The following is a 24,033-nucleotide window of genomic DNA, read 5'->3' as shown; positions in this document are numbered from 1 at the left end:
GGACGCTTGCAGTTGAAAACGGCAAAATATTTCAACAAAACACCCTACCGTTTATACGAGGACGGCGTTTTGGGGGCTTGAAAACGCAAAAATTTGAAACCGGCCTCCAGAGTGGAAAAGTAGAAAACGCTCCGCCGTTACGTTTCCGTCTAAACAGCAAAAACGCAAAACTTTGCCGAGATCTGACCACGTCGCGCACGCGATTACGTCACATACGTGCTTTCGTTTGCCGGCCGGTACAAGGACGTAAACAAAGATGTGTGATTATTTCCATCCTTCCTACCTTCAAGCAACTCTGGCAGCTCTATGTACACTACAGGAGTCGTACCTTTCCATAAACAGATGCTTCTTTCATGGTCCCTAATATATAAACACAACTTCTCTCCACATAGATATTACATATGGAATAACAAAGACATAACATATAGAAACAAATCTTTATTTTACCCTGCCTGGTTTTCTCGTAATATACTACTGGTTCACCAGCTGTTTGACTCCAATGGTTTATTACTCACATATGAAGATTTTATTTCAAAATACACCATTTCAATCTCTGCTGAGGAATTTAACATAATTATTAATGCAATTCCTGCTGGTGTTTCTTTATTATTTAGAGGCTCAGTGAACCAGATACCAGCTCCCTTGCCTCTGGATCCATCTAAGAGCGAAGTAGGCAGGATTTGTTTCTCAACAACACGTAACAGCAATAGTTTCATACGCACTTTGTTTCAAAGGGACATAGTGTCTCTTCCTTATGTAATGTTTTATTGGAATAAGCTATTACCTAATCTTGATTGGAAAAAAAATTGGATCTTACCAACTAAATATTTGATTAACAACAAAATAAAAGAAGTGTCTTTTAAATTAATTCATAAAATTCATCCTTCTAAAATATTTCTTTTACAGCGTTTTGGAAAACATATTGATACTAACTGCTCTTTCTGTTCAAAATGCTCTGAAGATAATTTTCATTTATTTTGGTCTTGCCCTGTTTCAAATGATTTCTAGAAAGATGTTTGTCATTTTATTTCTACGTCTATTGACAACAGTTTTACTCTTTGTTTTGAAAATATACTGTTTGGTTACACTTCTTTTACTCCTTCCAAAAGCAGACAGTATTATATAATTAACCTCATCATTTTACTAGCTAAATTTCATATTCATAAATGCAGATATATAAATAAAAACCCTTGTTTTTTTTCTATTCCAAAACGAAACCAAACAGTATATCTACACTATTAAGAACTCCACTAACACTAAAGCCATTAAAACTGTACATTTGTGTAATGTATTTAATGTTTTTCTGTAATCTGTTTCTTATTTGTGACCCCCTGGCAATACTTTTCTTTATTTGTTTTTTGTCTCTGTGTTGAACTGCTTTGTTCTATTCACTGTTCAATAAAAAAAAAAAAAAAAAAAGAGTCGTACCAACAAACGTACAGAATCTGTACAGATTCCATTCATGAACATTTACCGCGGCGGAGATCCGAAAAGGGAGATAGTAAGCATGCGCGTAGACATGGCAGAGTTTTATCACAGCGCCACCCAGCTGCCTGGCATGCATATCCAATCGAATTCCACACACTATAGAGTCACTGTATATACGCAGATTTCCTTCAAAACCGCTCGTCTAAACGTGAAATGACAAGACGCCACTTTTGCGTTTTCTGTTAGGATGGTCCTCGTGTAAACGGCCCCTGAAAGGTGCAGTTTTATCACACAGCACAATACCACAGATGAAATGGTGATACTGTGTATGTGGAAAAAGTTTTAGATCTCGGAGTTCATCTCATAATAAAAATGGGAGCAAAAACAAAAGTGTTGCGTTTATATTTTTGTTGTGCATTTCAGATTGCTGATTTTATATATATATCATCTGGACACTAGAAGCAGAATATGAATGTTGTGCTGACAGTATATTGATTCTGAAACTTTAAAACGTCTCAGTTTTTATGATTCTCAGGATGGGAAAAAAGCATCCAACAAAATATGGTTTTCAGCTTTGTTTAAGAAATTAACATTTTACTGATGCAGACAGGTCTTTGTAGCAGCAACCACAGGGGAACCTTCAGTTACTTTCTCAGTAAATCCTGAGTGCTGCTAGACAAACTGGTGAAGTCTGAGCTATTTGGAGCTGTGGCATGATTCAGTCGACCTGAAACACTTGGACCAACAGGCTCTTTGTCACGTACGCAGTATTTTCTCCACCTGAGCAGCAGCGGCAGAGTCTTGGAAGCCCTGCTGCTCTCTGTGGCGCAATGTGACCTGGATGAGAGTTGGAGGATCTAATGTGGGGCAGCGCAGATTGCATTGTATCCACGGGGCCGGGGACCACAGCGCCGGGAAACTTCAGGGACACAAAGTGCTTAAAGCAGAACTCGGATAGCGATGGCCTACTCTTCTCTCCAGTCTGTTCGACTCGGCCACTGGTCTCAGGCCAAAAGGAGAAATTAGAGAAATGTAACCGATTCATTTACTCCCCGCTGATTACATTTCTCCAGACAAGGGTTGGTGGATTGGAGACAGATGTTGCTTAACCCCCTTATTTATCATGTTTTTATTGATTTATTTTACCCCATTGAACGAGCACTGCTGGGGGAATATTAAATCAGATTAAGCTAGTTAATCCTGGCGTTAAATTGGCTTAAATTTCAGAATAGAAAGTGGCTTTCAGAAAAAACTAATAAGTGTTTGTCGCTTTTTGACTGGAGTCCTGAACCAAGTAAAACGAGATTAATTGCCTCCACCTGTGTTGGTCCTCGTTAGCGAGAGATGATCTCCAGCCTTGAGCCACATAATGGGACAGGAACTGATTGTGAAAGCTCATCTTTTGATGGACTCTGAGTAACAAAATACAAAAAAAAGGAAGCAACACTTGAACCTGAGCTCCCAATTTGACATCACCTCCACTGCTTTTTCTTTGAATGAATCTCAAACCTTCTACTGGTGTGTTTTTCTGGCTTCTAACAGTATTTTGCAGTCTCTGTTAAAATTGAGCTAATAATCCATCTGGCTCTGGAGTAGTTGTGTGGGTACAAGATCAGTTAATTTAGGATGCTTCAAACAAGGTCGACTGTATAATTACGTACTAAAAGAAACGTGTTTGTATCTGTTCAAATAGCCAAACATCAGACCACCACAGAAAAGTCTGCTCTCTGTGACAGACTTGGTGAATAATACGCTGTCAGACAGTCCCATCGAACACGTCCATTGTGCTGCACTTGAGTGTAACCACGAAAAAGTGCCAGAAGTGTGAAATATTAAGAAAAAGAGCTTGGGAGAGAAACTCTGCCTACTTTCACACCTCAGAACACTTGACCAGTCGCAGTGGGTGTGATTGACAGATTATCCATTTCAGAAAGTTCCATAAAAGGAATGTTGAACTGCTGTTGGAAGATCTGATGAGCATGTTGTATTGGGAACAGGTTGAACTAGTTTGAATGCATCTAGTTTAAAGGATAAATAACAATAACATTGGCTGGTGGTTTTCTAGTGTGCACACCTGAAATTTTGGTAGCGATCCCTTCATGTGCAAAAAAACCGCACACAAGTAGAGTAAGTTGAAGATGAAAGTAAACTGTTTAATCAGATACTTTGGGTAATAAAGGCATTGTTTTTGTGTTTTTCTTTGTAAATAAATCTAACCTGGACGTTTGACAACTTGCCTGATTGCCTCTGTTTCTCGTCCCTGCTGAATTTTTTTTTTTGGCAGAGTGATTGCATTCCCAGATCTCAGTAACGAACTTGGTAAGTATGATTTTATCATTACAGAGATAAATGATAGCCAAATTGTAATAAAACACAGTATTTCTTTACACCAACTCCGGCTCTTGGCAAAGAGGACCAAACCTCCAGCCAGAGAATCAGTCCTGAATATGGAATCATTATCTACAGATTCAGCTTGGCGTGATGGATCTGTGAGCAAATCCAGTTCCTCTATGAAATGATGCCTCCAACTAGGGCCAACAGCACGAGGGCACGTCTCACACAATCAGCTGCAATGTCACACAAGTCGAGTCAAACCTAAGCCATGTCCGGAGACATCTTGTCGAGGAAACTGACCGCGGATCCAGTCAGCGCCTCTGGGCTCGGCTGTTCCTTTTGTCATGAGTTAATGTAAGCATGGACGCACGCTTGCCTCCTCGGCCTGGGTGCTGGTCGCTACCCCTCGGATCACAAGTTCAATTAATTTCACAGTTGGCGGCATCCACAGTCATTTCACCGGGGCCTGTTGTCTGGAACTGCAGAGAAATGGGAAGAATATGATGCACCCGGAGCTGAAAACGCTCAGCTGCTCGGCCCCTCCTCTCCATCCCCTCCACCCATGAAGGCTCCAGTCGCCCGGAGCCACATCTGATCTGATAGGGCCGAGGCTCTGCAGCATATTAAAGCTCATATCGCGGCGATAAGAGGGAGATGAGACGGATGCATGCATCATTACAGCTCTTGCAAAGACATCTCTTTTCCATCTCATTCAACAGAAATTTCAGGATTTATCAGAAAATGGGCTTCATTTGGGACTTGGAGCTAATTCGTAGTCAGATCGGTTATAGCTAGTGGATGTGCTTCTGACTTGACCTCAAGTCAAGTTCAGCTCGAGTTAAACATTTTCAAATTTCCAACACAATCTTTAAGAGCAGTTCTGCAAAGGCCATAAACAGTTTAACAGTCTGCCTTCAGTTTACTACTTTATTTATACAGGCTCATGCGCTTTGTAAAAAAAAAAAAAAAAAAGCCTTCGTGAGCGCTGAAGCAACAAACTCAATCATCTGCAGGTGTGTAGAGGAGATACTGACTTACTGTAATCAATTTGAATTCACAAGACACCTGGAGTGCCGGTGCAATCTGTCATTAAACTCAACAATTTTACATCCTCTGTAGACTTTCGACTGTATATGTGCACTAAAATGGAGCCGCTTGGTTAACAGACTGGTGAAAACTAACTGGAATCATTTTCCTAATCAATCATATTTGATTAAAATTGCCAATATTTGCTCGTTGAAGCTCCTCAAATGTAAAGATTTGATGCTTTTCTTTGTCATGTATGAGAGTAAATGAAATATCTTTGGGTTTTTGACTGTTGGCATTTTTACGAATTCACTGTAATGGCATTTGGGGACTGATGAGAAAAATGAGCAGATTAATCACAATTGCAATCTTTTACTGTCTGCGGTTCAAATAAATCAAACATTTCTTTCTCTTACTCATTAGAAGAATTGAACATCTTTGGACAAGAAAAGCGGATTATAGTTGTCATTTTTTTTAAGGGCATTCAGCTGCACTCGTAATTACTGTCTCCACTGTATCAGCACTCAAACTCTGCCAAAACATTTTTCACAGATGTGTAAGCACTCATTTGGAAGTGTGCATCATCACAACACTGCACACACGACTCGAGACAAAAAAGATTCAGGCAGGTGACTGGCCGATCTTAAATTTTGTATACAACTGGTTAACTTCTTAACCGGTTATTAGAAAGCACTTGTGTTGTTGCTGTACCAGAGTTAAAGGAGCTGAAGGATGTCACTTTAGGAATCTGACGCATGAGTCACATACTGCTCGGCTTCGACTTGACACGGACTGTGTTTCAAGGGTGACCTGGTTTCACTTGTGCTTAGCATATCCTTACTGCTGGTTAGGAGGAAAAAAAAAATGCAGATATGGCCTCAGAACCTCAGCTGTCTATTCATCCATCCTTTTTCCATACTGCTTCACCCAGCATCACTGGAGCTCTGGACAAGTCTAACATAGGATTGACTTTCCACTTCACCAGACCTGCATTTCGGCTAAAGTATGGGGAGGCACCCCAGCTGGGTCAGTCCTCCACCGTATCACCGCTGCTCTGGGCTGCACATCATCTCACTTAGCACAAAACACCTACTGCTGATAGTACTCTGCAAACCACATTATACCCAATGATGAATGGGAGCAGCATCCGTAAATATTATAATGAACCATCATGCATCCCTGCAGGCACTCAGCTGGCGTCCACTCTAATGAGCACTAAGAGAAGAGGCCACACAGCTTGTTGAAACATCTCTGATAGATGTTTCACATTATAGGCAAAAAGGCCCCCTGTAGAATATCCAAGGCTTTGAAAGCACCCCACTCCCCTTCATTTTTCCATCTTTAACTCTTCCTCATCCTGCTTGTGTCACTTTGTCATGCAGGGCAGTGTGTGCTGGTTGATTTTCCAGGACAACACACAAGGGATGATACTAATCAAAGACCTATCAGTGCTTCCTGCTCGCAGCTCCAGTGCCTCAGTCTTAGTCCACAGATTTGCTCTGTAGTAAACCTGCAATCCCTGATCTCACCGTCGCAGCGTGACGCTATGCGGGTGCTGAATTTTTCCACATTCGGTGCTCCTTCACATCTGTGCTTTTAGAAGATTTGTGAATGAAGCCTGGCGTGTGAGTGGGAAGCATCACCCAAGTGATTGCAGGTCTGGCCGAAGGGTCACAGGAAGTCTGTGGGCGGCTCGGCTTCTTCCATTCACACAAAACATTTGGGGGAACTGACTAATGAAGCATTTAGAGGAGCAGACTCCGCTGGTGTCGTCAACCTGCAGATGAGTTGCAACCGTAATTTCTGACGCCATTTTACGTACAATTACCATCCATTTGTGCCCAGAGTGAAATCTCGCCACCGCTTGCAATTTGACACTCGAGCGGCGTCAGCGCCAGCCCTGCGTGGAGCGGAGTGGGAAAGAGTGGGAGGTTTGATGTGGAGCAAAAAAAATAAAAAATAAAATCATATCTCTACCCAACTCGGCGCCGATTTATTTGTATGGCGGTTTTCTGTCTCTCTGATGAGCTCATTGTTCTTTTACAGGGTTCTTTGTGTAATGTGTGAGTGTATTCTCATTATAGATGTGCAAGCACTCCAGATTAGATCATTGTGCTGCTCACAAATGCTACACTTGACTAAAGTTAGATTTTGTCACCGTATTGTAAAAACCATGCATCTCCAAAGAAAAATGAGCTTCGAGGCCAACAATCCAGAAGGTTTTAAAGTGGTTTAGGTAGTCTAAGGAAAAGAGAACTATTTTAACTCATAAAGCAGATGTAATCATAACAACCCCATCAGTTTCTGGCATTTTCCCACCCGACTCTAAAGTCCTGCACCTCTGTGGGAACCATTTGGAGAAGTAGCGAGAACTAAAAAAGAAAAAGGGCAATAAAACAAATACACAGAAAAACTGTTCCTTTGATTATTTGTTATGAAATCTTATTTTTTTTATTGGAATCAACGTGTGAAACATTTTTAAAGTGCCTACAAATGTCAACAGTACTGTGGGGAAAAATATATGATATTTTACCACTGTTTTGTTTCCATATTTGTCTGCCACACTCTGTGTAAACACTGCCTGCAGTTCTTGTTAGGAGACCCTTCATAAGGCTCAGTCACTAATGGCTTTTCAGTTGCAAGATTCTGGTTTGTTCAAATTAATATATATATTTTAACAAATTTCTAAAAAAAAAAAAAAAGTGTAGAAAAACAAATTTAATGAAACATTGAAAATTTCAAGATTAGATTTGGTTAATATGCCAAAGGAACCATCTACGATTTGATCATGGACCATCAGAAAGTAAAAAAAAATCTCATGATTCCATTTATTTTCACAGTTTGTGATTGCAATAAATGGTGTACTTTTGGTTATTTTTTCTGAAAGATGACGTCCCTTTCAATCCTGCCTACAGATTGTCATTTTCTATTGAAACTGGTCCTATTTTATAGTGTAGATCACAACAAAAGTTACCCAGTAACTGTGTCGACTGTCTGCTCAACAGAGGACACTGGAAAATCTTTGCTGCACCCAAGGATGCGTCATCCTAAACACATCTCAACATAGAGCAGTCAACCACCTGCCGTGTAGACAATATGAAGAGTGCAAGATTGCCTGTAACTGAGTGGCAGTGGTGGAAATACTCATTCATCTGTTCTCAGTGTGCGTCTGCACAGGAGGCGTTCAGGCACAGTATTGAGTTGTGGGCCATCTGTGTTTTATGATACTCAGAGAGCAACATACAATCACTGCTACATGGTTGAAATGCAAGGAATAGATTCACATACATTGCATAAAGAGGGAGTAAAACACGGGTCTGTGTTGACAGCTGCATTGATTAAAATAACAGCAGGTCTGTTCCATCACAACATGTGAGATGACTGTAAAACATGGATGACACATGCAGCTTATGTAGCTGTGGTTCTATAACAAAGACTGCCACGTGTCATATCTTGGCATTGAAATGACTGAAACGAGCTCAAATGCATGTGATGGAATGAGAAGAACAGGTGGGTCAGAGGGGTGTTGCTTCTTTCAGCACTAACCTTTGCGTAGGTTTGATTTTTACACCAAAATCCATCAGTTAAATGTCAGTGTGTATGCGTCTTCTCATTAAACGAGTACAACTATTCTGAAATCGAGGCCCATTTGTTTTCCAAATGAGAACATTGTCCTTCACAACGGAACCATTAACACTCAGCCTCTCCTCAACACTCAAACTCCTTTTTCATCCTCGACTATCAGCTTTTTCTCCTCGTTTTGGTCTGCATGCAATCCGTCCTCATTGTAAAGAGAGAATATTTCCCTATGATAAAAACAACGCTGCCTCAGGCTCCCTGCGTACTGTATCAGAGCTAATTCTTTGCATACCAATACGAGCCGTCCTCTGCTGGTATTTGGTTGTGGCCGCTGTGCTGACGGAGGCATTTCCATGTCCAGCTCTGCCCTGTCCTTGCCCTCTGCTCATAATAGATATTGACAGGTGCGGCGCAGATAACGCTAATCTGCATCCTAACAGGATTTTACATGTCATATGGCGCTTTCTCATCGCTGCAGCATTCAATTCACCACTTTGTTATGCTGCTAATAGCATTTCATGGTGGCACAGCCCACGGCCTTCAGAGGGGAGGATGTCACAGTGGAGCCCGACTCGATCACAGGTTTTGCTCTCCTGAGCCGTGGCTGAGCAGGTGAACTAATGCCTATTGGACGCAGCATATGGTCTATTAACGCAGATAATAATAATAAAAAAACATATCATTAAAATGCACCAGTGCGAAATTTATTCATTGAACAAGGGGGCTGAGAATGCTATTTCGCCTTTAGCAGCCACTTCTAGAATTAAATAATGCCCTTTGTGGGCTCTGGAGGACCTTGTAAAAATCAGAGATAATTAGAATTATCTAAGAAACTTTTTAACGTCTGTGTTACAAACTGGGGGTGTAGAGTTGGAAAGACGAGGCAGTAAAATACACGAAAAGGCTCCACTGGTTAGCAGTGTGAGAAAACTCGGGATACATTTGGACTCTGATGTTGTAATTCTGGCCCTTTCTTTTCTCATAAGTCTTGAGTGAGAATCCAGATATATGAATTAGGATTTTGCATCAGTCATACCTCTTGCTTTTTAACTCATATTTTTCCTCCTTATGATTTTTTTTTGGCCTTGGTTAGACCCCTTGCACCTTTATAACTTTCAAATGCGTTTCCCTTAAATGGTTTTGTCTCTGTGCCATAAATGAGAGTTATTAGCCACTTCTGATGCATTGTGCAAAACTGGGTTGACGCAGTACGTTTCTATTGAAGTTTTTCACATTTAAGTGTTGACAGTAATGCAACAAGTGATCGATGAACCCTTTGCACACTTGTACATCTAAGGATTGCATTTATATTGGCGTATTGACTCACATTTTTTCTTTTATTTATTTTTGATTTCCTTTTTTAAAGGTTAAAAATCTCTGTAGTAATCTGAAACTGCCGAGCTGTGTCACTAAGTTTGCCACGCTTTACCCATTTTATATTCTTTTTACGCTGTGACTGAGATGTTGATTCAGCTTCTGGATGTGTTTTAAAGGATAAAGTGTAATTAAATGCAGTCTAATGCAACACCAACAACAGTGCAACCTTAAAATCTGAGGATTAAGATGCTGCAGTAGGGACCAAATTATCTCAAAGAATGATCTTTACAGTAAAATACACAGTAACGTTTACTGAGCAAAGAGATCTTTCAAGTTCAGTCCTGAGTAAAATTTATATTCTCTTCAGTGATCACTAAACCTGATATTCAAAGGAATATTTAACTATATTCTGAAACGACTGACGAAAAAATCTGCAGTCATATATAGGAGCCTTGACATGAAAAATGGAAATGTATTTTTTTTTCAATTTGAGATGAAGAATGTATGAATGAAGATAGAGTAAGTAAGATAGCTCAGGTTTGACCCTCCATCAGATGCGATTTGGGTGTACAAACAGGTGCTCCATAATGCATGAGGGGAGGCTGGATGGGACGAGGTGTTAAGAGACTATCTCTGCGTGTGTCAGGATGCCATGAATGAATCTCAGTATTCAGTCCTGGACGCATGGCTGGAAAGACTTGTGGGATTCTCAGAGTGTGAGTTTTATCTAGCCGACCCAATCAGGTTCATTAGCTGCTATTTAATACACGGGCCAGATAAGGAGACGAGTCAATTCATATTGTGCATTTGGCAGTTGTAGATCGGTGTGCCGCGAGAGCACCGTCTCCCTGCTGTTCCGAATCACGCTCATTGAGGAAGAAACGGAAATTACCACTTTGCCAGACACTGCGCTGACTTAAAATGACCTGATAAAGACCAGTCACAGTCTTGATAGAGCCTGAAAACTGTCCAGTGGCAGAGAGTTTACACAGATTGTTACAGACCAAGAAGGTCACATACTGGGATTCACATTCGTTTGAGTCTGGAGCATGTAGAGCGTCGGTTTTCAAAACTCAGTGAACAGGATTAAATAAACTTGAGGTTTTGTCTGTGTCTACTTCAGTTCCTGCTACCAATTTCATGCATTTAATTTCTTTTTGTTCCGTTTCTAGATTTCACATCCCTCCTGTCTGAGTTATTATGGTTCATTATTGTACAAAATGTGTGAAAGTTTGGTCTCACAAAACACTTCGAGGTGTCACTACAAAATCCTGTTTTGATAAAACTAACCTGCACTCTCAGTTCCATTTTAGAGGAAACGTGTTATCTGCTGGATTACATTTGTTTCTGACATAGCAAATTTGTTTCAAATCAACATATCTGATATTTATTTTAATCACAAGGATTCACTGTGCGTTACTGTTATGCCAGCACATGTATTTACATCAGGTGGCACGAAATTAGTACTCTGGTACTAAATCTGATAGGGTGGGATTTGTCACCATGGTAAGACAGAAAATAGAACAAAAGCTTCAACATTGTTTTGAAAAGACTGTATTTTAGCCCAAACTGTGCCATTTTCTTAAACCTAATCAGGTAGTTTTGATGCCTAAATCTTACTAACTTACAAGTGAAAACAGAAAGTAAAAACAAATGTCCAAGAATGATGGACACAGGAGATCAAGGATGCCATCCCTGGTCTCCTGGGTTGGCATCCAGTTATGCCTTTTTCCTTCTTCCTCCTCTGATTCTCCTGAGACTTTTCATGATTACGCTATAAACAGCTTGCATTGTGAGACTTGATTTGTGACTATTGGTATTTGCACAGTGGGGATTTCACCATCGACCTTCAACTGCAGCAGTTTTTTTCTGTCTGTCAGCAGCCACAGGGTCTGTGGGTCTGCAGCTACCACCAAGAGGAGAGCCCACAGCTTCCAAAGCTAGACAAGATGCACTTGGTCTGGAGATCACCGGCAGCTTTGAATTTCCTTCAACATTTGCATGGTTGTACGCCGGGAATTCATCCTCCAGATTAGAGTTCTACTGTAGCATCCTGACATGTGTGAGGGAGAAAATTTGGCTGAAATGACCTTATTGGTGGCATGAAAGCACATGGGTGATCAAATATGCTATGTGCCCATTTACAACGTGGCATTTACCCAAGACCATTGTCACTCCTTACTGCCACATCCGACACTTGGCCAGCTGTGATTTGTAACTTTTCCTCAAAATGAAATTCAAGTTGAAGGTTGCCGTTTAGCTCAGATTTACCTCGACACATTTACACACGTGGACAAAATTGTTGGTACCCCTCAGTTAAAGAAGGAAAAACCCACAATTCTCACTGAAATCACTTGAAACTCACAAAAGTAACAATAAATAAAAAATTATTGAAAATTAAATAATCAAAATCAGCCATCACTTTTGAATTGTTGATTAACATAATTATTTAAAAAAAACAAACTAATGAAATAGGGCTGGACAAAAATGATGGTACCCATAACTTAATATTTTGTTGCACAACCTTTTGAGGCAATCACTGCAATTAAACGATTTCTGTATTTGTCAATGAGCGTTCTGCAGCTGTCAACAGGTATTTTGGCCCACTCCTCATGAGCAAACAGCTCCAGTTGTCTCAGGTTTGATGGGTGTCTTCTCCAAATGGCATGTTTCAGCTCCTTCCACATATGTTCAATGGGATTCAGATCTGGGCTCATAGAAAGCCACTTTAGAATAGTCCAACGCTTTTCTCTCAGCCATTCTTGGGTGTTTTTGGCTGTGTGTTTTGGATCGTTGTCCTGTTGGAAGACCCATGACCTGCGACTGAGACCAAGCTTTCTGACACTAGGCAGCACATTTCTCTCCAGAATGCCTTGATAGTCTTCAGATTTCATCGTACCTTGCACACTTTCAAGACACCCTGTGCCAGATGCAGCAAAGCAGCCCCAAAACATTACTGAGCCTCCTCCATGTTTCACCGTAGGGACAGTGTTCTTTTCTTCGTATGCTTGGTTTTCGAGTCTATGAACATAGAGCTGATGTGCCTTATCAAAAAGCTCCAGTTTGGTCTCATCTGTCCAAAGGACATTCTCCCAGAAGCTTTGTGGCTTGTCAACATGCATTTTTGCAAATTCCAGTCTGGCTTTTTTATGAGTTTTTTTCAGCAGTGGTGTCCTCCTTGGTCGTCTCCCATGAAGTCCACTTTGGCTCAAACAACGACGAATGGTGCGATCTGACACTGATGTACCTTGGCCTTGGAGTTCACCTTTAATTTCTTTGGAGGTTGCTCTGGGCTCTTTGGATACAATTCCAACGATCCGTCTCTTCAATTTGTCATCAATTTTCCTCTTGCGGCCACGTCCAGGGAGGTTGGCTACTGTCCCGTGGGTCTTGAACTTCTGAATAATATGAGCCACTGTTGTCACAGGAACTTCAAGCTGTTTAGAGATGGTCTTATAGCCTTTACCTTTAAGATGTTTGTCTATCATTTTTTTTTCGGATGTCCTGGGACAATTCTCTCCTTCGCTTTCTGTTGTCCATGTTCAGTGTGGTACACACCTTTTCACCAAACAGCAGGGTGACTACTTGTCTCCCTTTAAATAGGCAGACTGACTGATTATGAGTTTGGAAACACCTGTGATGTCAATTAAATGACACACCTGAGTTAATCATGTCACTCTGGTCAAATAGTTTTCAATCTTTTATAGAGGTACCATCATTTTTGTCCAGGCCTGTTTCATTAGTTTGTTTTTTTAAATAATTATGTTAATCAACAATTCAAAAGTAATGGCTGTTTTTGATTATTTAATTTTCAATACATTTTTATTTATTGTTACTTTTGTGAGTTTCAAGTGATTTCAGTGAGAATTGTGGGTTTTCCTTCTTTAACTGAGGGGTACCAACAATTTTGTCCACGTGTGTACATAAGGGGACTTCAAAGGTGCTGCAGGAGCATTCGGACCAATGTGTCACTGCACAAAGAGTATTATGAAGAGGATGGTTGCCAGGTTTGGTGTAATATCCACCCAACTTCAGTAAAGTCCAGGTTCACTTGCTCAACCAGTGCATAAACCCAGCAGAAGCACCAATACTTTTGAAAATCTAGCGGTGTCTTATCACCTAGTTCAGCACAATTAAACACTAGACTGTAAAATTGGTGTAACACTGTTTAGTCTGTAATCAATCTGCACACTATTTTCTGTCCACACCACAATCCTTATATCACATTCCTTACTAGGACCGAGTACAGTGGGCGATGCTGCAGAACAGAACACTAATATGACCATCTTCATGAAGACACAGGCTTCTGCAGACTGTTTCCTCCCTCTCCCTCCTGTTTTGCTGCACCTGTCAGGGCTGGACGAGTTGCGCATTTATCATTCTTATTTGTTTGTAGCCTTTTGTGACCGCACGTAAATCCAGCACGGCGCTGCACCACTTGAGTCTGAGCAGAGGTCTAATCAGCCACTATAACTGCAAACTGAAAGCAGCACAGCAGGTGTATACGTCCTATAAAAGTGGAACACGGTTGATTTATACTATCAGTTGCATTATCTTAATGTAACTTTGCATACGGGTGCAGTATCACCATGTGTTACACCCTTGCAAGGCTTTGACTTTGTTTTATTCTGTGCAACTATGACTTCTGATTCATTGTGAATAAGTCACTATTTCTCATAAATCAGCAAACATAATTCACAGTGTAAACATATTTCTGGCAAATTTTGTGTCAGGGTGGGGGCCATGCTACCACCTCAGGAGCTAGTGTTTTTTCCAAGACAAATGTTTTTAATGGCTTCTTCTGTTAAAATTGGAGTTTCTATGACATATAATTCCACGGTAGCCCAACAACATTATGCAAATGTTCCAATTACTGTTTGGAATAAATGCACTTTGGTTTTTCTGCAGAAGCACAAAATGCAAAAAATATCTCATTTAACCTTGTTACCCCTGCTCCCCTAATCTCAGTAAACAACTGCATAAATGCCTCTTATCCTGTATGACCCTGACTACTTAAAAAATATTTCACTTAGTCCTCTTTTTTTTTTTTTTTGCAGAAAATAGAAGATTTTCAGCTCCATCTGAGGGTTGTGTCGTTTGGTCCAAATGCCCAGTTTTACAAGATTTGTGTGCGTTTCATTCCAGATCCAGTGTGGGCTTTGCTGAGTTTCCACTGTCACAAAAAGCAGCAGGATGAAAGTTTGCAGCTCGGTGACGGGCAGGGGTATGCTGTTTCACTATCTGATGCCTCGTCTTTGAGTCTGAGCCTTCTGAACGCGCCTGATCGTCTCAAGACTTAAAGCTTCGGTTTTGACCTCTGTGCCTGATCCTGGCCTGTTTTCTGTCGTTTTCTTTTGGTGTTTTTTGTTGCGCTGTATGAATGTGGCCAGCCGGGAGATGAAGCTGTGGCTTATATAGGAGACCTGTCGCAAACAAAACAGCTTCTTTGTTTTCCATTTTTTTCTATAGCATATCAGCTGTGTTTGCTGACCAGTTTTTCAGCACCTGTGGAGACTTTACTCAGATGCTGTTTTCAGTCCTGCTGGTTTAGATAGGTTTTGGATGGGAGCTGTCTATCGTGGGCCGACACAGCAGGACGCCCATCGACTTTCGATCCTACTAATAGAACTCCTGTAGAATTGTAAGCTTAGTAAACTTTCTGACACGTTTTGGGGTACATTTACCAACTGTGGAACCATCAGCACTGTTTCTTTTTTAAAATATGGCATTTCAAGTTGAATATGTCTTATGAATCTCCAGCCCTTCCCAAAATTCTACTAATTACAGGCCTCCAGCTCTAGAACAACCAAGAAACTTTGATTATTGGCGACCCTGAAGGCCAAGAGGTTATGAAGATGTTTATCTCTTAAACCCTTATTTGCATTTGCTGTCATACAGCCAACAATCACACAATTAAAAAACAAGCTAACTAATATCAATAATTAACTACTTCTACGATTGGGCAAACCATTTGTTTCGGAACTGTCAAAATTCTAGAAGACTTTATATGCAATATTTTTCATGCTTTTAAATAGCAGGTTGTTACGACTGCATTTGTATCGTGTTCATTTTGTTTTCTCTCCCTTTTAAAACAGCACATTTACGCCAGGTATAAAGTGTGTTCCGACATGTAAACTGGGGCGTGCCGTTGCGAGCCTGTGATTGGTTAATCAGATGTCAGCCTGTTTGGCTCCTCAAGACTTCAAGACCTCAAGACTCCTTGAAGACAAGACTTGACTAAATGTAATTAACTACCAGAACTTTAAATTCTATGACTGCTTGCTTCAAATTAGGTAGACACGCTTTTCTTCAGCCTCTAACATCTTGCAGTGTCTTATAAAGAAAATATTTTCTTTTTGCAGTCATCTTGCAGTCTAACAGATGCCACAAGGCAAAATTCTGTCAATATTTAAGATTGGCAAGAGCAAGAAGAGTCCTTTTTGGGAAAAACATTTTCCCACTGATGGAGGGATTTGAGTGATGGAAGAAGAGTGCCAATAATCTTGGATGATCTGTTCTATAAAATCAGATAAATATAATTATAGTTTATCAGCTTAAATCACAAAATACGGCTGCAAAAGGAAGAGAGCGTCAGATCCACATAGTAGTGACGTTCTGGAGCTGATACAGATGCTTCTCCTTCCAGACAAAGTTACAAACTTCAGGGTGGATTTCAGGCAGCAGCCATGAGATCACTGGATCCAGAAAGAGCCTGACTCACCAGCGCTCCATCTCTGAATCAATGTAAGGCATCACAGACGATTGAGTAAACATGAGTCTGCAGCGCACTGATGATGTCACGTTACATGATGTTATTGATCAAAGTTTAAAGTTTTAAGTTGCCGTCTGCTCGAGTTGACGGCCACTAAGAGCAGCTCTAAAGCTGGAGACACATAAGGACTCCGTAATGGAGGCAAACTGGGCAAGTGATACCTACTTGGCACACTTTAACACCCCTCCATTTGCACTCACACTCAGCTACACAGCCTCACACATGCCCATGCACAGACACACTGTAGGCCGGGGGGGATTACAGCACGGGGAGGTGGGAGTGCTGCAGCATTGCGTCCCAATAAGACAAGGTCACCTTAAGTGGATTGGGATGAGGAGTAGGGGGGGGTGAAGCAATTCCCTGAGGACGAAAACAGGGAGCAACTCATGAAAAAGTAATTAAGCAGGATGCACATCAGTGGTTGCCACAGGCGGGGAAAGCAAGGAGAGATGAATAAGCCCTGAGGACGAGGGAAATGTTTGTACACAAGATGTCTGGGAGATGTTGGCTAAGTGCACACAGCGGGATTGTTTAGCATCGGACATCTTTGGGTTGGTCAACGCTGCGCTGGTGATAGTGAATCAACAGCTGCTCTGATAACTGATAGTGGTGTACTGCTTTGGGTGCAGTTTCACACCACTGTGCATTACTGAAAGCCTTTCGGTTTATGTGTTGGAAAGCGGACCTAATTTGTAGAAATGACAGCTCAAACCCTCCAAGTCCAACCTTTAAAAATGTGGCCCACTTCAACAAAACTGACTGGACTTGCAACCCTGTCGCCCAAAAATGGCCTGTCTACACCACTAAACTGCGTTCGTACGCTTGGAAATTAATGTATTTTGTCACCAAAAGGTTGGACTGTGAAGGATTGGGAGAGACTTACCATTTAAAAGAGCAACAAAATCCATATAAGGATGTGGGATGGAGACACAAATCAGCAAGAAGTCTGGGGTTTGTGTCCAATGTGGGACCATCATTCTTTCATTTCAGCTTCATTTTCAAACATTTATTTTAGTTCTTACTCACAGTTTGCTTAGTTTGAGTCAAAACAATGGTTAAGTTAAGGAAAACGTGATGCAAGTTCCTTCTCCATTGACGATTTTGGAAAAATTGGCTTCTGGTATCTCAATGGTCTTAATTTTTATTAATATTTTATATTTATTTTAGATCTTCTAACTTTATTTGATCTCATTTTACCCCAATCACTTCTTGCACTTTGCTGCCCTACTCTTAACATGCAGCCCGATCATTTCGTGGTGAGCGGCACGAAAAACATGACGAAATCGTGTTGGTGCGCACGAAACCGAAACTAAAACTTACGTGACAGTTTCACGAATCCCCGTGAGACCGGGTTGTAACATGCTTGATCAACTCAGGCTGCTATAGAAATAAGTTTGATTGACTGATTAGGTTTACACACCAAAACTTTGTGGTTAGCTTACTGAAAATACCATGGTTTACACTTTCACTTTGCTTGGTTAAGTTGAAGAAAAAGATGTAGTCATGCCTAATAAGCAGAAATACACCACTCTGGAGGGAAACTGGAATCTCACAGCAACACAAACCATTTGAACCACTAATAATCAACATACAGCTTGTCATTCAGGTTGAAGAATCTCATTAAAACATCTCTAGTGCGACAGCTGCTCGCCTTCCATCAAAATAAACCTGCTGACGTTCAGAGCTGGTAAACGGACACATCACTACACACAATCCATCACAGGGAACAGAGATGCACAGACTGGGCCAGTGAGCATACCGTCCTCCCTCACTGATACCTGACAGAAATCCAGCTCATAGCCTTGGAGGCGGCCTCACGCTTGAGCCGATCACTCGAGCAGGTAAGATGGGCGGACGGCGGCGAAGCAGCAGTGACGCTCATGTGTTTCTGTTCCATCCACATGAAGCTGCGAGTGTCGCGTTATGTCACAGATGCATGAATATTAATGCTGTTACTTGGGTCTTTGTTTAGCAGCTTGTTAGGACTGACGTACATTCAAATCTGTACTGTTTGTGCTGTTCTTTTCACTATGACGCTCCCACGCAAAAGAAAAACGTCGCACACACATGGCAGAGCTTTGAGGTCATAGTCATTCATGTTCAGATATTTGTTGGATTTTAAAGGAATGGTTGTAAATGTGTGTAATGGAATAAAAAAAAAAACTATTAATGAATTTGAGTGCTTCATGAACAAAACAGTTTCCCTTGAGTGGAGTGTAGTAAAAAAATGGGGGTCAAAGACTCATATCTTCAACTGTGGGGATCTAAAATATTTACAGATCAGTTCAAGGAGAAGTGAAGGGAAAGAAGAAAAAGAGCAGAAAAGAGAACCAAATGATACATGGAATAAGGAATGAGTAGACAAAGGAAGGATGGAACGGCAGAAGGAATTACGGACAAAAGAATATGTAAAAAGAAACTATAAAAGAGAGAGGAAGGAAATAAAAAGATGAAGGGTTAAACAGAAGTCAGCATGTAAGAGCCATAAATGAAGGCAACATGGAAGGAAGGAAGAGACAAAATGAGACAGCAGGGAAAAGGAGATAAAGCAAGAAATAGCAAGACATAGGGAAAAGAATAAAAGTAACTCAAAAATAGTGAAGGAAAGAAATAAAAAAATTATATCAGATAAATGTAGTGAGAGTAACATTCAATATTTAAAAGGAAAGAAGGACAGTAGAATAGAAGTAAAGATGTCAGAGCAGAATAAAATATTTAAGTTAAAGATTATATTGTAGAACTTTGTGCACAGATATTATAAAGGGAGAGACTCACCACTTAAAGAATCCTGAAAAAAAATAAATAAAATAAAATAGAGAGAATTTTCTAATGCCAAACATGGCTGTTGTGTGACACAAGCCGGCCCTGAAACAGCCAATCATCTGCCTTCTTATAGTTGAACTGGGAAGCATCCGGCCAATCATGTTGTTCCACTGAGTCAAGAAACTGTGCTCAGCTGTGTTCTTATAAAACAAACAAAACATCAAAAATATCCTATTTATCATGCCAGAATGTCTTCAAACAAAAAGTCACTGAATTTTCAAATTTCAATTTGATGATTGTTTTAGCTGCTCACCCGTCATGTGACGTTCCATTGCTAACCAGTCGAAACTAAAAATGTAATGCAAGTTGTGAAATATCTGTAGTATGTAAAGTCCGCCTTTTTACCGTTTTAGTAACATCTTTGTTCATTTGGAAAAATGTTCATGTTGATAATGTCAATGCCCCCCCCCCCTTCTTTTATGATTAATGGCACTATAATTTTGTTGTAGTGCATGATGACATTTCTCAACTCTCTACTTCCAGCCATGGTTGTGCTATTTCCATAGAGGTGCAGCACTTTATATTGCAGTGACAGGAGCATAAAAACGCTCAGAAACTGCTTAGAGTTTAGAGCATTAAAGAATCCAGAGTAGAAATCTGTGAAAGCAAACTTTCTCAGGCAATCATGGTGTTGCACTGATGCAATCGCGTCAGAAAAGCATTTTTAAAACTTTTTTTTTGATGCAGAGTCACTAAACTTCTGAAGCAGTTTTGAATCAGATTTGACTGGTGATTCTATACATGCAGTTTTTACATCTTGGTGACCATTCTTCTCATTCATTTTAATTTAGATCTCTGCTTCTTATGTGTGCAACATGCCTCCACATGGTGCCTAACTGCAGTAAAGCACAGTGGGTAAATGGAACTTTTCTACCCCGTCACATAAAACAGACGACCTGTGCAGGAATGCTCGCCGGTGATGTCTGCTAATATAATGAGCTATGAGGTGTTGTGGAGCAGATCTGGAGCGAGGGCAGGATGCAGTCAGCGGTGACATGCTGCACATCTGTCAGTCTGCTTCCTCCTGACAGGAGGCGTGCGAGAGGAGGGGGGTAGATAGCCCGCCGACAGCCAGCTGTTAAACTAAGACGTGTACGACGGAGGCTGACAGGACCTCCGCTTTGAAGTGACAGCTACCGCCATCAGGCCACTAAAGCGTGTCATCAATAGGTGCAGCGGGACGGTGACAGGTACAGTCAGGGGAGGGTCGCAGCCTCAGACAACATCCAAAACATTACTCTTTGGTTGAGGGGATTCATTCAGTTCAACCACTTCATGAAAGTTGACATTTGAAACCTGCTGTTCACTATTTGCTCCCAGGTGTTTGTCAAAATATAGTGTGCGTGTGTGTGTGTGTGTGTGTGTTAGCTCTCCTTTCAAATGGTAATGTGCTTCTTTTTAATTATTATCCAGAAATTAAAAGCAGAGGTATTTTTCAGCGATGGTTCAGCTCTACCTTCTTTAGAGTATAACTCACTAATTGGCCTTCAAGGTTGAGTTTGTTAACCTGTTACCAACAATGAATGTCAGTGAATTCATTACCAGCAGCAAAGCAGGCACTTTTAGAAGATAATTGTCTACATCTCATCGGGCCACTTAACAAACACTGAATACGCCAAACTAACAATGTTACACATTTTGAAGTGCATCCTTTCAAAGACTTCTTTGTCACCTTTCCAACTAAGTAAAAGTTGTTTAAAACTTAAATGTATCTCAGTTTCATCTACAATCAAACTAATTTCAAATCAGTCTTCTCAAATGCAAATAAGCTATACTGCAAATTTTTTTTACAGATATTAGTCATATCACAGAATAAAAGCATGTATTTATGTCAACCCTTAAAAAAGGTAAATAATGTCCACATAAAAGAAATCTGTATTTATACAAATGGTATCGTGTTCTTTTACACTGTCTGACCACAAAATTCTGACATTTTTATGGCGTCTTTAAATCGGCAAAAATAGAATTATTTTTTAGTTATTTGCCATGATTTTATTATTTTTTATCAAAATTGTCTATACAGAGGATTGAATGATGAAAATGTATTTTTCAACTTTACAAATTTTCCCAGTTTTTGTAAATTACAGAGATATAACAAAATCATAGACAAAAGTATAAATTTACATGTTAATCCAAATATATCTGGCCAAAACTGTAGTTGTTCCTTTACACAGCAGACAAGAATTACACTTAAATCAGCTGAAAAATATCATTTGTCTGTGTCTTAACAGTTTTTGAAGGTCACAGTTTTCCACTATTTTTTTGTTTTATTTTCTAGTGCTCTTGCTACCAGATATTTCTACAGATTTTCTTTACAGTGTAGTGAATGCACTTGTTTACTATATGGAGGCGGAAATATTGCGGAAAGTATGAGACTACAGTTACAGAACAAGGACAACACAGACGTAAATGCAGAAGGTCGCAGAGGCTGTGGAGACATGTGCTTGTTTACTCCTGCTGTGTGTGCTGTTAGAGACTGGTGATGGTTTAGAAATGTTCTCTTCTTTTCAGTAACACCAGAAATGTTTTTAATCCGTCTATGCAGCTTCGATTCACCACATTTGCTGCTCTTTCACTATCTTCTGACTCACCGGATGTAGACCGCGAGTATCAGAGTGCCATTTTTCACGCAGCATTCTTCTCCCCTTCCATTATCTGTGTGTTACAGTTTTCAAAATCCCTTTTATTGCTGGAAACAGCAGCCCTCAAACTGAAAAGGGAAAGTTATGGTGAAGATTTGTAAGGAATATATAATTGCAAAATTTGCTGCCTAAGAGGGACATTCAGACATGTTTGCTCACCGGTAATGGAAAAAGTTGTATTTTTCCTACCAAAATAAGTTCTCCCAACACTATTTTGCAGGTTGCGTCATTGCTGCAGTCCCCATACAAAGAAGCCAGAGCACTGATGAAGGGCGCAGTCAGACCACTTTCCAGCGCTGACACATGGACACATCTGGCTATGAGAGACTGTTATCACTCAGACTCTAAAATAAAACTGTCAGCTTCCAATCACCAGTTCAATAAAACACACCTCCTACCACAACAGTTTCCTCAGGGGAGACACCTTTCGGCACATGATTGTCTGGATATTTGTGCCACTTAAAGCAGCAACAAGAGCGAGTGTGGAACAAAGTGGAGCGCTTTCAATTTTTTTTTATTTTTTTGTTTTTTAGGAGGTTTTGTCCTCTGATTCAAAGCACATCCAGAGAAAATCTACTCAAAATGAACGAGTAAATAAATTATACATTCAAAAAGGCTCCAGAGGGAGTCCCAACCAATCGAACATTGTGTGGCTTTTTCTATTTAATTGTGAGTGGATGGCTTGTTTTCATGGTTCAATAAAGACCACAGTGTGACTGGATTATCCCAGTTAGATCTTCAGGTCAGTAACTTAGATCGATCGACTTAATTTTTCTAAGTCATTACTGACAGTTTAAAATCAAACAACGTGTAAAAAAATGAACCATTGAAAAACAGATCACTCATTTTATGTCGTATCTAGAAATAAACTGAGGAATTTGAAAGGACTCAGATTCAGTCAACAAATTTCAAACTAAAACTCCACTTCTAAAGACCTTTACAACACACTGAACATGAGCAGTAAAGTCACGCATCTTATTTGCTCTGGATTTGGAGTGTGCACTCAGGCTATTTCAATGGCAGTGCTCGGCTCCCTGCGTGCAAATTTTATACCAAAACAAGGACAATTTTACAGGAGCACCATTTCTGCATCCTGGGCTTACCATCACCCAAGATGATTGTGTGTGTTTTTATCCACTCTAGCAGGATGATAATGAGGAGCAGTCAGACCATTCTTCTACACCGACACTTCACTGTAGAGGTATACCAGATTATTATAGAAACAAGAGCTGCAGAGAAATGGTTCTGCTAAATATGTCTGTCAGAAAACTAGCAGTTACTGGATGTAATTTAAGTTCTATGAATACACGTGTAGCTATATAACAGGCTTCACCCGTTTGTGTGCCTTGGCCGAAGCTTCATTTCATCCCAACATATAAATAGGCGTATTTCACATTGAGTGTCTTTCACTTACCTTACAGACATCTAGTTAGTGTTTATCTGCTGCCTAGACTCACATTTAATCATGACAGCAGCCCTGTTAATCTCTGCCCTTCTTACTGTCCACAGGAGTCACACGAATAAAGCAGACTAATGCATTCATTCAAAGCTGCTGTTGAACAAGCAACAGTGGAAATATTTTGGCTCACAGAGCCACCTACTAAAAAATAAATAAAGTATTACGACTCTGGCACTACACACTCAGTGACTGTGCTGTGATTATCGGCCAAGGGCACTCGTCTGATCCGTCTGTGTGTGAAGTGTGAGCGACTTTTCTTATCAGGTGTGAGCAGAAAGCAGGTCGTGTGGCTGTAAAACATTTGGAGAACATACCGTAGGATAAGGGGATGTCCAGATCGCCCTGCCAGGACATCTGCCCCGACTCGTCTATGGACTGCTGCGCTGTAAAAACAACAACCTCTTGTTTATGGATCATTCTAAATCCAACTCTGCTTCTCATTTATGAGAACTTAGGAAGACAATAGCGGGGAAGTCTACTGCTGTGCCATGCTGCATTCACACTGGCTGCCTACAAAGTGTGTAAGTGTTACTTTGTCATTGGAAGTGTGGGTTTAATCATAGATAAGAAATGTGTGTGCATGTGTGAGGACTTTGCAAGATGTCACTTGAAGCCATTATGAATCGTAATACTTCCACTGCGCTGAAACAAAA

At 40.5% G+C, this 24,033-nt stretch overlaps 1 protein-coding gene across 5 annotated transcripts in view; it reads right to left on the bottom strand.

The window, feature by feature from the left end:
* LOC110948487 (protein shisa-6) overlaps positions 1-24,033 on the bottom strand; it is a 104,422-nt gene that overhangs the window by 60,669 nt on the left and 19,720 nt on the right. For all 5 annotated transcript variants that reach the window (XM_022190031.2, XM_051941114.1, XM_022190032.2 and 2 more), the window contains exon 5: positions 23,695-23,763. In XM_022190031.2, the coding sequence (XP_022045723.2) occupies positions 23,695-23,763 (69 nt within the window). The remainder of the gene's footprint in view (positions 1-23,694; positions 23,764-24,033) is intronic.

Source organism: Acanthochromis polyacanthus, chromosome 21 (genome assembly GCF_021347895.1).
Source record: "Acanthochromis polyacanthus isolate Apoly-LR-REF ecotype Palm Island chromosome 21, KAUST_Apoly_ChrSc, whole genome shotgun sequence".
Taxonomy (NCBI): domain Eukaryota; kingdom Metazoa; phylum Chordata; class Actinopteri; family Pomacentridae; genus Acanthochromis; species Acanthochromis polyacanthus.
Note: the sequence above shows the minus strand (reverse complement) of the source record. Positions and strands in the feature narration are given on the sequence as shown.